A 16,809-nucleotide genomic window follows, 5' to 3' on the forward strand; every position below is an offset into this window, starting at 1 on the left:
AGCTTTATATATATATATATATATATATATATATATATATATACCCATTGTTTGAGTGCCTTACACTAGATGATTTCAAATATGATCTTACCATGAAGAATTTCTTGGGCTTTAGAACAGACAAATAACTAAATATTTTAAATGTTATTCAACTTTTTTTAAAAAAAATTACCTATTTGGCTACGTATTCCAACTCAGATGAAAATGGTGAAATTAAAACGTCTTTCCCAGTTTTTGCAAATTTGTTTGAGCCAAATAAGTAACGCAACATTGGTGTAAGTTTATAAATATTAAAAAATTAGACCACAAACGCTTTTCATTTTCAAAAAAACATCGTCACGGAAGTTGAAATTTTACAATTTTGTCATATGCGGTCAACAGTACGTTTAAACCTAGACTACTTATCGATCTCCTGGATCAGAGATTGTGACCATATGGCACGCGTGCCACTAGGTTTCATGTGACCTGCATTTCGGTAGCGAGCAAAAAAATTCGTATAAAAATTTTTTTTATTCAATAGCATTCACTGAAGAGAACAATGGGGAAAAAATGCTTATAGTTTTCAAATGCGGATTCAGAAACAATTACGGGCGGAATTATGATATTTTCCAGCCGACCGGACTGCATGAATAAGATTCTGGGCAAGGCATGGATGTTCTGACTGTGGGAGTAACGTTGGCTCACCTAATAATAATGGTGCTCCTGCTCTGTAAATGCCTGAAATGTTAATATGCAGGTTGGAAATTAAAAGTCAGTATTTCGAGGTGGACTGTGGTGACGGGTGAAAAGAATGTGATGATCTTCAACAATGTATTCCGTACAATTGATTGCAGGAGATTTAAATCGAGCTAATAACTGAACTTCAAATGTAGAAGGGGGACCGGAAAGCGTTTCGGTGCATTTGATATTTTTTATAGAGAGTTTATTTTTAATCGATAATGTATTCACCCTCGTTAGCCTTTCAATGCCGGATTGAAAATGAATCGAAAAAAACTGAATTTGTTTTTAAGACTAACGATTATTTAAGGCGTCGAAACGACGTTACTTTCCGATTCCCCTAATAGTTACGCAATGTAATTCAATAGTTTGATATTAAAGCAGTGACTTACAAATTAATCTTAAAAAGAAATATATTAGGTGGACAATAATTAAGCTGGCTCACTAATCTTCCTTTTTAAATAGACTGCACCGCGCTTCTCTTGCGCCATCGATGATTAAAAAATAATCTTTCCAAAGCCCAATTTTTTCGACTCTAAATTAAAAAAATATTCGAGATCCCTACCATTAAGATAGATGTGACGATCAGTGTTGATAAAGGGTACTTTCTATTTTTTTTTTTTTTTCGTTTGAAATATTTTACCACCAATGACTTTTATTCTAAAGATCGGATTCTTACAACCTCAAATGAAACTAAAAGAATATTACTAATATAAAAGAGACTCGTCGAACTAAAAGTGCCGATCATAATGATTCAGATATGCTAATTAATTAGTATTAAATATTAATTTACGGAAATAGACACAAAAAAGTAATTTCTCTAATTAAACATACTTTTCTTTCTTCAGTGAATTTGAATTTTTGATCCTGAGGAGGTAGCTGAAATCTCTAAAATATGATCATGACAGTTTTTTTTTTAATTCTTTTATTTAGGGAGGATCAAAAAAAAAGTCTAAATTGTACTGTATACTAATTTTCACATTATCAATTATAATGTGACAATGTAAAATTTTAACAGAATTAATAGAAAAGTTCTTGAGAAATAGAATTTTCAAAAATATGGTTTTTTTAAAAATTTTTTTTACTCAGAAAATTATTTTGCTCTCATTATGTATTTTGTCAATTAAAATTACGTAACTTAAAAATTGAAGAAAAAATTGCACATCTTATAATTGAATATATTTTTTTAAAGGTTATTAAAACAATTATTATAAAAGTCTTTTTCTGTATCTTTGAATACATTGTGTACAAAAAAATTGTGTGTTTTCCTTCGCTTGAAAATTTCCCGATACATAAGCACAAAATAATGTTAAACTTTTGACCGCTCTCCTGCCCTTGTTTTGATGGTCAAAAAACCAAATCCATTGAAAAACGGGATGTTGAGTGTTTAATTCATCGTTAATTGGCACATTTAAGATCATTTAGATTGGCAATTAGTTCGTGAAAATCTGATTATTAAAACAAAAGTTATTTAAGGTGATATCCCAGTGTACAATAATTAGGTTTAAACAAGACTAAAAGAATGGGTAAGATTCTATTGATCATTCAGTTTATTGAAATGAAAGATCTATTGAGTCAAAGTTTGAGACTACTTTCGAAATTTAGTTTTAAAAACAAAATAATTGTATAGTTTAATGCTTAAGCAAACTTGATTTTTATGTGTTGCATTTCAATGTGTGCTCTCCAACAGACGAACCTACAACAAAGCTGCACTGACCGCTGTTGTGACCAATACTGCACCTCCACCGAATGTGGCCATGAGAGTTCTGGACAGAACAGGAAAGGACGCCAGAGCTGTTGGACTCGGCGAAGAACTCACTTTAAAAATCGAACTGAGAGAGTCTTCCAGTAAAATTATCTTCCTTTTTTTTCCATTTCATCAATAAATAAGTGATAACTTTAAAAAAAAATGTTTTCATTAAATATTCAAATGTTTTCTTTTTGCAGGTGCTTTTGCAATTTTTGCACGCAACTTGTATGCTCGAAGCACCAACGGAGAATCCCTATTCCTGATTGATAGCTCTGGGTAATTAAGATACTATTTAATGCATACATTTAGCTTACTGTAAAGAACCTCAAATTAACATTTATTAAAAAAACGCTATCGAAATCTTGAACATGTAACACTATTCGATTACCAATGGAAACAGGAAGGTTGAAAAGCAATTATTAGAAACGATTGAAGTAATTAAATTGATTCTGATTTTTTTTCCATCACGGTTTTCTCACGAATGTTTTTGATAATGTTTCCGCTTAAAAAATAACTAGTGTGCGGCTTTGAGACTGACAAAAAGTCTGCTGCTATGGTAACAAGCCAGAGGATGCAATGGAGGAATGAAGATTGGTTTACTCACGCTGACCTATGCCAGGATCGAGACTATTCACCCCCACACCCCTATTCGAAGTGACTTCTTCTAGTAGTCATGGTAACCGCCACAACGCGATGTCTGGAGGAGTTCTGCTGAAAGCCGTACTATATAACGTGGTTATTTATTTTAATCTTTTACTTATCGCGTGTGCACCAAGTTCCTCTGATGGGGTACATTAGTACCCGGTAATATAATACGTGGTCCAATTTGAGTATTATAGGTCAATATTAGAGGGAGATATAGGACCTTATTGTTAAGCAGAATATTGCCTTCGAATTTCACTGGCTTCCCCACGCCTCCCCAAAACATCTCCTCCACTGCGTGAGGACCTTACAACTACAGTTTGTCTACGGTAACAACTCCCCTCGCCACAAAGTCTGAGGCCGTCTGCTGCTATGGAAACAAGAAAGGCGCATTTCAGGGAGGATAGCTCGTCTTCATTCTAGGGCTTACACAATAAATCAAAGAAAATGATTCCCTTTCTGTCACAGACTAGACCGAACTAAAACCTGTCATAAACAATGACCCTACACCCCCTACTTAAAATAGTTATTCCTCGTTACCAAAGTCACCGCCATGGGTGCAGAAGAATAGCTAGGGGCGTTCTTGCTTTAGGCAAACTATACACCTCTTATTGTAAATGAATTTTTGAGGATTCATGAACTCCTGGACATGTTCTAGCTTGCAGCAAGACCTTGAGAAATGAGTCACAACAGCAACATAATGCGGTGAATTCTTATTTAAGTTCTATTTTAAAAATATATATATTAAGTGGACGTTATGTAGTTTGTCTGTGTAAAGGAATCTCCAAACCATTCTTCTGGAGTAGTGGCAGTGAATAAGGTTACGAGGTTTAACCATTTTAAGTTGTGTCATTATTTAAGAGATGATTTGACTCGAATCGGAGAGACAAAGGGAGTCAGGGAAAAAAAAGAAACTCCCATCTTTGAAATGCATTATTTCTTGTTTCCATAGCAGCAGACGGCCTTAGGGTGAGGGGAGTTCCTTCTGTAGACAAACTATAGAGTACCCTGTGTTTACTTATTAGTTGGATTTTGTGTATATAAAATTGTACCAGTTATAGTTTGACTCCAATAATTCTCAATTTTTTTATTGTTTTTTTTTTTGTAAACTTGTAAATTCATTTTGAAAATGTTGGTGACTTAGAAATCCATTGAAAATTCTATTCTTCCATGAGTTAAAATGCGAATGATAATTTTTATTTTATTTATCTCTATTTAATATAGTTGATTTCGTATTCTTCATATTTTCGTAGCTAATGTTTTCAGAAATGATCACAGNGACGCAACGATTTTTCCAGCCCTTGAACTGGATACGAAGGACCACAAATCCTTGATTTCTACTTTCAAGGCATTTAGATTTCCATCTTCAGGAATGGTCAATTTTGAAGTACAGATCCGATTTTGTCAAGAAAAATGCGAACAGGTGATTTTCACTACTAAGTTCCATAAATTTAAAGAGCATGTTCTTTCATAAAAAAAATCAGAACTTTACAATTGCAGTGACCTTGAGTCGTGGTGGCTCAGGGGATAGAACGATAACCTTCCAATGAAATGAACCGGGTTCGAATCCCTACGATGGGTAGTCGTTACGAATTCCGCATCCGGCTTGGACCGACCACAGTGTTGACGTAAAATATCCTCAGTAGCAGACGGATCATGGGTTAGAGTCCCCTTGCCGTCAGGCTACGCGAGGGAGTTTTCGTGATTTTCCACTCCGTGTAACGTAAATGCAGGTTAGCTCTATCAGAAAATCGTCCACGAAGGCAAATTTTTCCCGATACTCAAACCAGGAGTTCCCTTGTCTTTTGGAATAGGTTCAAAATTGCAAGGCTACGGAGTTGAACATTAGCAGTCGTAAACCCAAAACTTTGGGTCGGCTGTTCAACGACGGTTATGAAATAAAAATAAAATTGTAATTACCTTCAGAATTCATACAGGGTGAATAGTAAATAATTATTCAATTGATATTAAATACGCAATCATGCGCAAAACTAATACAAAGTTTGAAAAAAATTTGATTTATTTGTTGCCGTTCCTGGTAACTTTACATTATAAGATTTAGCAAAACATATCGTTTAAAAAGTTCAGCTCATCAAAATAAAGATTACCTATACTCAAATAAATTAAAAATATTCGTTCGAAAGATTAATTAATTCAGCACCTAAAATTGATATTATTTATCCGGGGGGTAATGCATGCGATGGTAACCTCTATCAACACTCAGTGAAGCCCTTCCAGCAGACCACTATGGTGTCATGAAATTATGCTGCCATATGATCACTCTCCTCATAGAGGGCTATCTTTTAACAAGTAATAATAATTCTTTTGATTCTAATAACGTTCATTTAACGTCATAGAAACATATTTCATGAACCGAAACAAAATGAAATGGTGGTTTTAGATATGTTCCAAAATTCCAATACGCTTGACTAATGTGCCAACCAAGTTGATTTTACATGGCACTATAATGCTGTTATGCGCACTATAATGCATGCTGTTACTTTGCGATTGCTGTGCAATCACTGTTATCTTAAATTTTCGTTCTGAGCTCGATCTATTAATGAAAAGAAATTATGAATTAAAACGAGAAAAAAAAAGATTCTTCATTGATTTTTTAAAATTTTTGTTTTTAATAATAAATAAATTAATCAAATTAAATAATAAATAATTTAAGACCATTTGACCATTTGTCAATGCAGCTTTATTATTTTAAATAAATTTTTACAAGGTCTAGTGATGATTAAAAAGTACGTTTTTTCACCAAATAATTTAAAAAACGGTTTCTTAGGTTTGTTTTTTACTTTCATTTTTTAAAATTTTTTCATGCATTTATGTAAAATAATTTTCTCAGTTTTATTATTATTTTCAAACCAATAAATCTTAAGGCATTTTTCATTTAAAAAAAATTGAAATAAAGCTTGTGTTTATTTTTACTTTAAGACATCAGCTGTCTCAAATCTATAGTATTTTAATTGAAAAAATTAAATAATGCCATTGTTACTTAAGAAACATTTTTTTAGAATTAAAATTTTCTTTTGTTATGGATTTATTCCTTTTATTTATATTTAATTGACTTAAAAATTTCTGATTGATAATTTTCGAACATTTGTTAAATCGTTATAGATTGCTATATTGCGATGTCTGACAAACGATATATCACGATGTAAAATTTCTGACATCGCTCAGTTCTAAACCTAGCATAAGGAATCAAAATAATAGTTTTAACAACTATAATAACAATAAACTCCCAATAAAACTTTTTTTTTTAAAAAAAATAGAACTTTTATAATTTCAAATATTTTTTTTAAACATTTGAGAAAAAGGAGGAAAAAAAAGTTTCGCCCTATAGTTTTCATTGCACCAATACTTTACTTATGTGAACAAATTCGTTTTTCACACGTCTAATTTGGAGAAAAAAAATTATTTTTTTCTCAGAATCACCAGTTAAATTGCCCCTTGCATTTCCTGTCTAAATTGCAGAATCCCACCGGAAATGATTCTTATAAGAGAGTCAAGTACTCACAAACTTCTCTTTTTATTACTTCCGATGTATGAAGTCACTTTTTTTCGATATTTTTACTGCCTTTGTCACAATCACTACCTCCTTGTTATATGTCACTTTATACTATACAAACATAACGGAGCAGTTCAGGAGCTAAACACATTGCAGTTTATATTTTAAATTTTTACAATGCTTTTTAATAATATTTGTAAGTATAGTAATAATTATCAGATTTGTTTTTCAGTTTTCTTGAATCTTGTTGAAAAAGAATTTAAAACCAAAAATGCAAAAATATTTAATGCTCTGATTCTAAACCAAAATGACGCATCTTGTTCATGTCCCCTGATTTCCTTTATGGATGAATAACATGGATTATTTTTAAAATCTAGGTTCGGTGTGGTGGTAAGGGAGTTTCTTATGGAAGAAGAAAGAAGCGAGAAACATCTCTGAAAAACGGTTCTTCGTCGCTCTTCGATGACGAGGATGTTTATTTTGATCACGACAACTATGATACGATCCGAGCTGTGGTTCAAGATGAATCTCCCTCAATTATACTTTTCCCAGAAGACACTGCGTTTCCTACTACAGTGTATGGCTCTTACACGGAAAATACAAACTTTGATTCTTCTGAAAAGACATCGAAAGAAACTACTGGTGTCACGGAAGAAAGCTCGACACATCGGCCAGAGATGTCAGAAAATTTGGCGGCATCCAAAAATACCCCAGAATATACTCATCCTTCTACTGAATCTGCTTCGAAATTTAAGAGGATGCCATCGACTGAGTTTAAAAATGATTCAGAAACCGTTGTCTCAACTTTAACTATGGACGATTCAACTCGAAGTGATAAGACCACATCACCATCGAAACCACAAACGAAAACATCAAATTTTAATAGAAAATTTGCTTTCATTCATAACGAGGAAAACAATAGCTATACGACTCCAATGACATCATCCAATTATTATTTTCATACGAAGAGATTGCCTGAAGCATCATCTCCCAGAAATCAGTCCACATTGGAAAGCAGACACTTTTATAATACAGACTACCATAATCATCGGTTAGATCTTAGAAAAGATCCATTTTCAGCAGCAAGAAATCCTTACTATCAACCATCCGACACTGTTCACCCTCTCGATCCACAAAGGCTTGTCGATCCCTCGAGAAGTAATATACAATCACAAAGTGCTGACCCATCGAGAAAGTCACAAAATCTTCACCCATCCAGGAACTGGGACCATTCGAAACCCCATGAAATACCCGGATCATGGGATCAAAACCAGTTTAATCCGCAATTATTAAACCAGGCTACGCGTTATAATATTTACAATTTCCAAGAAACTGATAACCGGCAACCTAGGATCGTGACGACTGCACCCAATTTCCGTGATAGACCGAAGGAAATAACGGATACAGTCAGTGTCCAGTCGGGAGTACAAATTCAACGGCCGCTGGAAATTTTAGACTTTCCCAGAGAGAGAAGTGACCGATTGCCTGCTAGTAACCAAGGAAGGCCAGTTGAGATCCCGAACACTCCAGACCGGAACATTAATTATCAGCCAAATCGTTACGATTTTAACAGACCCGTGCCATTACCGAGACCAGGTGACCAACAACATTGGAATACAAAACACAATAGACCGAGCGTCGTCCAAACACTTCCACCCATGAATACCAACAACAGGTGGAACGGACAGAATTCTAGAGACAAGCCAAATGAGCAAAACTATAATCGAAATGATGTGATCTGGAGAACGAACTTTTACGCCTCTCAACCCCAATACAGACCGAGTGAGGTCATAGCAACAACCCAAAAATCTATTCCAGAAGAAGTTCCTCTCTCTTTGGCCATTTTAGTGGGTGAAGATGGAAAAAGTCAAAATTCAGCAAAGCCTAAACAAGTATGGCGGCCACCCACACAGATCAACCGAGGACTTCAGAGGCATAACATCATTAATAGTAAGCGTTTTATTTATTTTTTTATCTATATAAAACTGTCCGTGTGTTTGTTAAACGGGAGCACCCATCGTGTTTTTTTACAGCAGTTTCAAAAAGTGATTTGTAAACCTTCCGGGTATTATGTGATTCAGGCACAGTATCGAAAATACGAAATTTCTCTCAATGATGAAAATAAATTGATACGTAAACAAAATCATTGATGGAAAAAAATTAAAATATAGATAAAAACGTGCGCTGTCATGGAAATCACATTTCAACAAAATATTAAAAAAAAAAAGTAGAAGCAGGCGAAATCAGTAGAAAAATTAAATGTTCCAATAGCTCGCTAAACTCATAGTTCTAGAGTTAAAGCCCAGATAAGTTCTCTGCCGGGAGCTTTGCCAGGACCAATAGTTCAAATGGCTAATTTATTGAGAATGGTTCAGTAAACATATCCTTATCTAGGTAGTCTTTTGATTGCCGTTGTAATAGTTCATTTACGTCTCGTGCAAAATGGCCACGGTCTGGAAAATATCCCCGATTACGATCCGATGACCGGCCTTCAGGATTTTGCTCCTCTGATGCCCCCCCCCCCACTTCCGTATCGACCTGCACGAGAAGTCTAGCACTTTACCGAAGAACAGTTTAACGAGGACCCATACCGAACACCCTCCGACCCTTCGCAGACTGATTCACGTTGTCTCCCACCCTCATAGTAACCGCAGCCAGTGATGCTTGACTTCGGTGATCTGCTGGGTCAGTCCACTGCGGGACGGTAGTTTTTTAGATTTCTTTAAAGCTCGAAGCACCTCTTTTCATTCCCCTATATCAGTGGGGTAATACTTATTCTCATTTGTCAGGTATCTTAAAGTTATCAAATTCTAACACTGAAATATTTTGCACCCATTGTTATTAATAATAATTGAATGTGATCTTTAACTGCTTCCCTCCTCATCATCCCGAGTTAACTCGGGATTTCAAATATTTATTGTACTGAGAAAACTCGGGCGTTGCAGAATGTGTCTGTATCTTTTGTATCATCTCGTTTTTACTCGGCTGGAAGCAAAAAAAGAAGAAAAAAATCTGCTGTGGTTGGAAGTTTACCAAGTTTTGTTTGAGAATTTACAGAGAAAAAAAAGTAAAAAAACGGCGTATTTCAGAAAGTATCACTTTTGTGTTATCCCTTGTTTTAAAAATCATCATACAAAGACTCATGTTTAACTTTTTTCATCCCCCCCCCTAGATAATTAACATATAAAAATGAGCACACCCAGCGAGCACAGATAGACGTTCGACACTATATAGTCACACGAGGCGACATTAGAACAAAAAAAAAAGAATGTCATTTCATTTTTTTCTTTTTTTTGTTGCAAAATTTTAAAAAAAAGAGTAAAAATATTTTTTGGAGGGAAAATTTCAATGTTTATATAAAAAAAATTTCGAGAATGTTCGATTTTTGTTGGTTAAAACCATGCTGCAAATTTCCAAGTGACATAAAAATCAATCGAGTAGTTTTTCTGAAATCCAAACACCTAAAATAAATATAAAGATTTTGTCATAACCGAAAACAAATATAAAGATTAATAAAAAGATTTTGGTAAAATTGACCCAGAAGACAAGGGAACTCTTGAATCAAGCATTCTGACCAACTGGTCTTCGTGAAGGACTTCTTGATGGAATTTATCCGCGTTTGTGTTACATTAAGAGGAAAACCATGGAAACTTCCCACAGTTACTCCGAGGGATCATGACCCGTCTATTGCTGATATTAATTGCTAGATCAGTAGTGAACCGTGAGTAGAATTCATATCCCCCACCCAGATTCAAATCCTTATTAACATTCGAGTGATCCATCCTCTCTGAGCCTTGCTTGAATGAATACCCAACTATCGAAAACATTTGGGGGTGAGTTGGGTCACCAAATGAAAAGATGCAACAACCGTCTCAAATAGGGGAAAGAATTTGCTAGTTTTCTCTAAGCCGAGTTTACCTTCATTTCCCCTCGAAAGATGATGAATACATTTTGTTATTCTATCACAGTTGTACAAATACTTGTCCCGCAATGGACCGATTGTTAAGACACGGATCCCAGCAGATCACCGAAGTCAAGCATCACTAGCTGCGGTCAGTGTGCGGGTGGGTGACCACTTAGATCAGTCTGCGTAGGGACCGAGGGTGTGCGGTATGGGTCCTCGTTTAACTGTTCTACCGTAAAGTACTCGACTTCACGGGCAGGTTGTCAGGCTACCGAAGCGGGGTGCCATCCCCTCTTCAGAGGATCAAAATTGTGATGGCATGTCTTCGGATCAGCCTCAGGGATCTTTCCCCGACCGTCGCCAACAGCCCATTGTGCAGCTCTAGTGCGACGTAATGAACTCTATCACAGTTATACAAATACTTAAGAATCATTCTCACTGCGTGCACACCCGATCATAATGTTGTTGTTACGCATCTTCCTGGAGAAGGAAAGCCTAGACCATGTCCAGAAGCCCACGTCGCGTCAGTTCCCCATATATGTGCAGAAAGTCCCGATCAACCAGCAGTTGCTTAAAAGAAGCGCCAATGCAAAAAAGAAGGTGATCAGGAACAAGGTTGGAAAGTCTTCCCCCCATTTTGAAACCTTAAACACTTAAGATGGCCACTACGAAATCTGGCCGTGGCCGATTGGAAAGGCCGAGGGCCGCAACATGTTAATGATCGGCCATGGCGGTTGCCAGCATACCACTGATGGGATGGCTCCACCCTGGAAGCAAACGATGTTTTCCCAGGGAGTGTATCTCAGTGGGAGTAAGCCGATCACAGATAAGAAAGAATGAAAATGTGATTGCTGAATTATATATTCCAGCGAAACATTTTCTATTTCTCTCGACTTTGCGTGAATCACATGTAGTGGGAACGACCCCTAAATAGTAATCGATATAGATAGAATATAACCATTTACTTGCACCTATGTTTCTTTTTGTAGCTCCAAGACCACAGAGTATAGAAGAGGAGGATGATAAAGTTTGCACTTCTAAAGCTACAGTCATCGCCACGGCTGTCTCCGTGACATTGGTGTATTTGGGTGTTGTAGCCGGCGCTTTCATTGGCTACAGATGGCATAGAAAGAATAGGCGAAGAAAAGCGATGACCACGCCCATCCACTATCCACCGCCAAATCAGAACAACGCTAATGTCACTTACAGCACTCCTGATGTAACGTTTCGAAACGTTTACGGAAATTTCCCCGTCAGTTCCACTTCAACGACCTAACACTTTTAATTCTGATCACTGTTTATCCCCTCAAATGATGAAGAATAGTTTGTTTCTCGCAGAATAACGCAATTTGATTCAGTAATGACGGAGCATCCTTAATAACTTTCATGAGCTAAATATAATCAGTAGGTGATAAGGGTAATTAGGTATGAAAACGGTTTTTTTTTAATGCATCGACTCTCAAAATACGGGTATAAGCCGTAATCTAGAAAATATCGTATAAATCGTTCAAAATGCTGTCAAAAGTTCACTACCTATTGTTCATTTCCTCTCTTACGTTTTTCGCTATATTTATGAAAGTTTAAAATTTCTTTTTTTGACTGAGTAGAAAACTCGTGCATCGATGACCTTTGCGTTATTCAATGTAAAACATAACTTTTTATGACGTTACTTTTTTTGTAATGTAATTTAATAATGGTTGACTTATTGAATTCACAAATGTAATAGTGTGATTAATTTTAATTGTATGATTTTTAACAGACAAAAGCTATAATTTGAAAAAAATCGGTTGAATATTTAAAAAAAAAAACAACTTTTTTGAAATTTCATTTCTCTAAAAACGAGTTGGCTGATTTCGCAAACATTTTGATTTCTGCCACTTAATATTATGTAGTTTACAATTTAAAATTTCGAGCGTTATTAAATATTAAACTATAGTTAATAATTTTTTTTTAATTATTATTTACACTAAACTTTTTTTTGAATAAACACTTCTTTTGAATTCTCTTAAATAGTTTCACAAGTAGGGTGAAGTAAAAAAAAAAATTTTTTTTTTTTAATTCAGCGTTTTTTATGTCTACCTTCTTAATCATTCAGATTACGCCACCTTAAGTATGATAATTAGCTAATATAGCTATATTAGCTAATAGCTATTAGCATACATGCTAATGAAAACGATATTTTAAGTTACGAAATCAGACACTCAGCGTACTTTGCTGAATAAAACTTTTTTCAATTTGTTCGGATTTTCAAATGTTTTAACATTATTAAAAATTGTTATTTACTCAAAACATCGAGCCATAATGTATGATGGTCCTTTAATGTAAATTTCTCTATAACAGTAAAACTAAAATAATTTATCTAAACTACGAAAGGAAATTTTTATCAGCATTTAATATTTTTATACAATAATTTAATAATAGTCAAAACATTTTTGAATTATAGTTATTTTAAACTATATTAAATGATAATATCGACACATAAAATTTGTCAATAGTTTTTGAGTAATATCCCTCCAAACCTAAATTTTGTCGTTTAAAATTAACATCTTAATCGGATTTGAAAATTCTTGCTGTTTGAAAGTTTTCCGATTAAATAATTTCAAAAAATGATTTTTTTATATGGAATCATCTTTACATAAATAAGTTCTATAATTGTGTTCATTCGAGTAAATAGGCCGAATCATAGATACACAAATGGAACAAAAAAAAGTAAAAGAAACTGGCTGAACTATTGAGAACATACTTTCCTGATTACGGCTACCTTTTTTTTTAAAAACATTTATGTTTTGTATGTTTATTTTAAATCAATATATTTTTTTTCTCTCAATTTTGTAAGTAAAGTATATTGACTAAGTAGTATGGTTAAGAATTACCCTTAGATTTCTTAAGATAGCATGTTAGTATGCGAAAATCCAATTATAGATAAAAAGTTATTAAGAGTGATCAGTCTTTAATGTTGATCTTTACATACAACGTAGCAATTAATATACATTTATTTCGACGCTTGGCAAATTTAAATAGTTAAATATATTCCAAACAATTATAACTAATTGTATTAGTGTGATAAAAAGTTAGTGTTTCCGATAGCAAGATATTTCTAATTTATTTAAATATTTTTTTATCCTTATGTGATGTATTAACCTGTTTTAATTTTAACGTATGTCAGCATTCACAAAGAAAATGTACAATGTACAATGAGCAAAATAAAAAACGGATCACCCTGAATAACTTTTGGACTAATGATCGGACCTTCTCGTTCTAGATCTTAATGGCTCGAGGCTTCCAAATATTCTAATTAATTAGTACAGACGATGTTTCAAGTGACGAAATCCGACACAAAAAAGTACTTTCTCTGAGTAAACATGCCTTTTTTCAGACTGAATAGGATTTTTGACCCCCAAAATATAAGTGTTAGCCACAATCTGGGAAATGAGGTCCCAACAGGAGAGAGCTCCAAAGTTTCGACTTCTTAATGTACATTTTACTTTTTGCGTATTTCGCTGTATCTCGAATTAACACAATTTTGCACAAAAATAAAAATTTCGTTCATCCAAAAATAATACCTTGAAAAAAGTAAGTTGAAGTAAATTTTTATAATTATTTTTCTTTAATATTAGGTCGAAAGATTTTTAATTGTAAGGTATAAAATTTTTTGTATCATTTTGAATGCAATTTTGCATGACAAAATTCTAAATTTAAGCGAAATCGGTCGAATAGTTCCTGAGAAATTGAAATTTAAGTATCTGTCTTTTTTGAAATTCAATTTCTCGGAAACTTTTCAACCGCTCAAATTCTGCACTTAGCCATGTCCGTATTGCATTATTTAAAAATCATGCAAAAAAATGTTCACCTTTCATTTCAAAATTTTTTCCACCATCATTAAGTAAAATAATAAAAAACAATAAATATTTAAAATAAGTTATGTAATGAATGGAAATATCTTTGGATAAACGAATTTTATAAATGTGTACAAAAATGTTTTCAAATAGCTTAAACAATTCTAGAAGAACAAAATGATTTTAAAGGTAAAATGAACATTAACGAGTCCAAACTTTGGACCGCTAACCTGGCCAAACTATTGGAACCATATTTCCGAGATAGCGGCCACCTCCTATCTTTTGGAGATCAGGAAGTCGAATCCGTCGAAGAAAAGGTATATTTATTCAGAGAAAATACGTTTTTGTGTCTGATTTCTTAACTTAAAATAGCGTCTGCACTAATTGTTTAGCATATTTGAGCTCTTCCTTTCGAACCATTGAACGTGAAGATCCGATCATTAGATCAAAAGTAATTTAGTGTGGTCCATTTTTCACTTTGCGCACTCTGCTATTCAAAATATTCTTTTTTTAAAATGATTTTTGACCTTGCCTTACCGTCCTTTTTTAAAAATCTAAAATCTATAGTATATTTGGATTTCCCGAAACATTTTTCCCGATAATTAAAAAAAAAAAAAGCATAAGCATGGTAACTGACTGATTACGTTAATTTCGTCATGTTTGTGACTATTTTTTAAAAACAAACCAAAAAGTGCTACGGAAATAACGGAAAAATACGGAATTATGAAGAAAAAATAGATAAATCAACAAAAGTCTTTTAAAATATGCATATTTTTCAAGTACTTCATTACGATATATTTTTGGTTTTTCTTTTTCAAACGCCAATCAATGGAATCAAATTCACACACTGAAAATAAAACATGTGTTACAAAATAAGGAAATATTTAAATATTAAGAGAACCGGAAAGTTTCTGCACGTTAAATATTCTCTAGTCTAAAAACCAATTCTTTTTTTTTTTTCGATTCATTTTCAATTCGGCATTGAAAGGTTACTGATAACGAGGGTGAATAAGTTACTGATTAAAAATAAATTCCTGATAACAAATATCAAATGCTCAGAAACGATGTTACTTTCCGGTCCCCTTAAAGTCTTTAGATTTTCCAAGCGTCCATATGAATATTAACATTTGAAAAAATTCTTCAATCATAAAAAAATAGTTAAATTACTTAACATGTAGCGTAGTTAACCATTTTTTTTTTCATGTAATATTGCTGTTTTGAAAAGAATCTTTTTCTTTTTTTTTTGAAAGTCTTTGAAAAGAAATTTGAGTCTTTATGGAAATAATATTTCTACCGATAAAGAAAAGAGCAAAAAAGTTATTTACTCTACACAGGATTTCTGGTCTGGTTGGTTCACAGGTAGCAAATAAATTCGGGTACAGAACATTTAGTACTCAATGTATTTATTGAGTAATGTATCTGGATTTTGGGCAAGACAATCCCTCACTACAAATATTAATGGGTTTCTATATTTTATGTCCATCTATTGTGGTATCCCACATGTATCATAACCAAAAATAGTGTACAGTTTTGATATTTTCATTAAAAAAAATTATTCTGAATGTCTATTTTCTTTATTAGCATTAATGCAAGAACTGCAAAAAGAAAGAAAAAATTACAGACTGAACTCTAACAGATTAACTTCATTTCATTGTATAAAATTCAAATTAAATTTTATATTGCATAAATTTCGTATGTATAATTTTTAATTAAATTATGTTTGCAAAGTTGAATACATGCATGAAGATGCGGTTTTTTAATGATAATCTCTACCTTACTACGTTGAGATGAACTGCGGATTTACTCCGTTAGTATACACTGTGCAGCAGGAGGTGGTTAAAGGGAATGTGATAACTACATTTAATGCTCACTCATTTTATTTCCTACTTCATAACAATAACTGAACAGCCCATCCAATTTTTCGGGTTTACGACTGCTAATGTGTTAATACAGAATATTGACACTGAATTTCCTCATTTTAAAGCTATTTAATACACTATTATATATATACATACATAGTGACCTATAGGTTTCACAGTGTGGACCCCCTATTAAGCCTATAATTATTTCCTCCGGTAGGGGACACTAGCACCCGGTAATAAAATATGTGGTTCAATATAAAAATTATGGATCAATATTAAGGTAAGATATCTGGACATATGTTAAAACAGAATATCGAGTACGAATTTCCTCATTTTAAAGCTAATAAACCTTAATATTGACCCATAATATTTATATTAGACCAGGTATTATATTACAGGGTAATAGTGTACCCTACCACAGGAAATAATTATAGGTCAATTAGGGGGTACACTATGTATATTTTAAATAGTGCATTAAAACAAGGAAATACGAAGACACTTTTCTATGTTAACTAACGGCACGGTATCGGACCTTAATATTGACCTATAATTTTTAAATTGGACCACGTATTATATTACAGGGT

General features: G+C 33.5%; 2 protein-coding genes across 2 annotated transcripts in view; both read left to right on the forward strand.

Annotated features, from left to right (window-relative positions):
* The window catches only part of LOC107457465 (uncharacterized), a 67,242-nt gene extending 64,472 nt beyond the window's left edge, over positions 1–2,770 (forward strand). The window contains exons 19-20 of the mRNA XM_043053531.2: positions 2,408–2,565; positions 2,665–2,770. Coding sequence (XP_042909465.2) covers positions 2,408–2,565; positions 2,665–2,747 — 241 coding nt within the window. The 3' untranslated portion in view covers positions 2,748–2,770. The remainder of the gene's footprint in view (positions 1–2,407; positions 2,566–2,664) is intronic.
* Positions 2,771–4,394: 1,624 nt separating this feature from the next.
* On the forward strand, positions 4,395–11,947 carry LOC122271619 (uncharacterized). The gene is made up of 3 exons (XM_043053532.2): positions 4,395–4,532; positions 7,001–8,573; positions 11,517–11,947. The coding sequence occupies exons 1-3, from the start codon at positions 4,482–4,484 to the stop codon at positions 11,801–11,803; spliced, it is 1,911 nt and encodes a 636-aa protein (XP_042909466.1). The 5' UTR covers positions 4,395–4,481; the 3' UTR covers positions 11,804–11,947.
* Positions 11,948–16,809: the final 4,862 nt, after the last annotated feature.

This window comes from Parasteatoda tepidariorum, chromosome 1 (assembly GCF_043381705.1).
Source record: "Parasteatoda tepidariorum isolate YZ-2023 chromosome 1, CAS_Ptep_4.0, whole genome shotgun sequence".
In the NCBI taxonomy this organism is placed as follows: domain Eukaryota; kingdom Metazoa; phylum Arthropoda; class Arachnida; order Araneae; family Theridiidae; genus Parasteatoda; species Parasteatoda tepidariorum.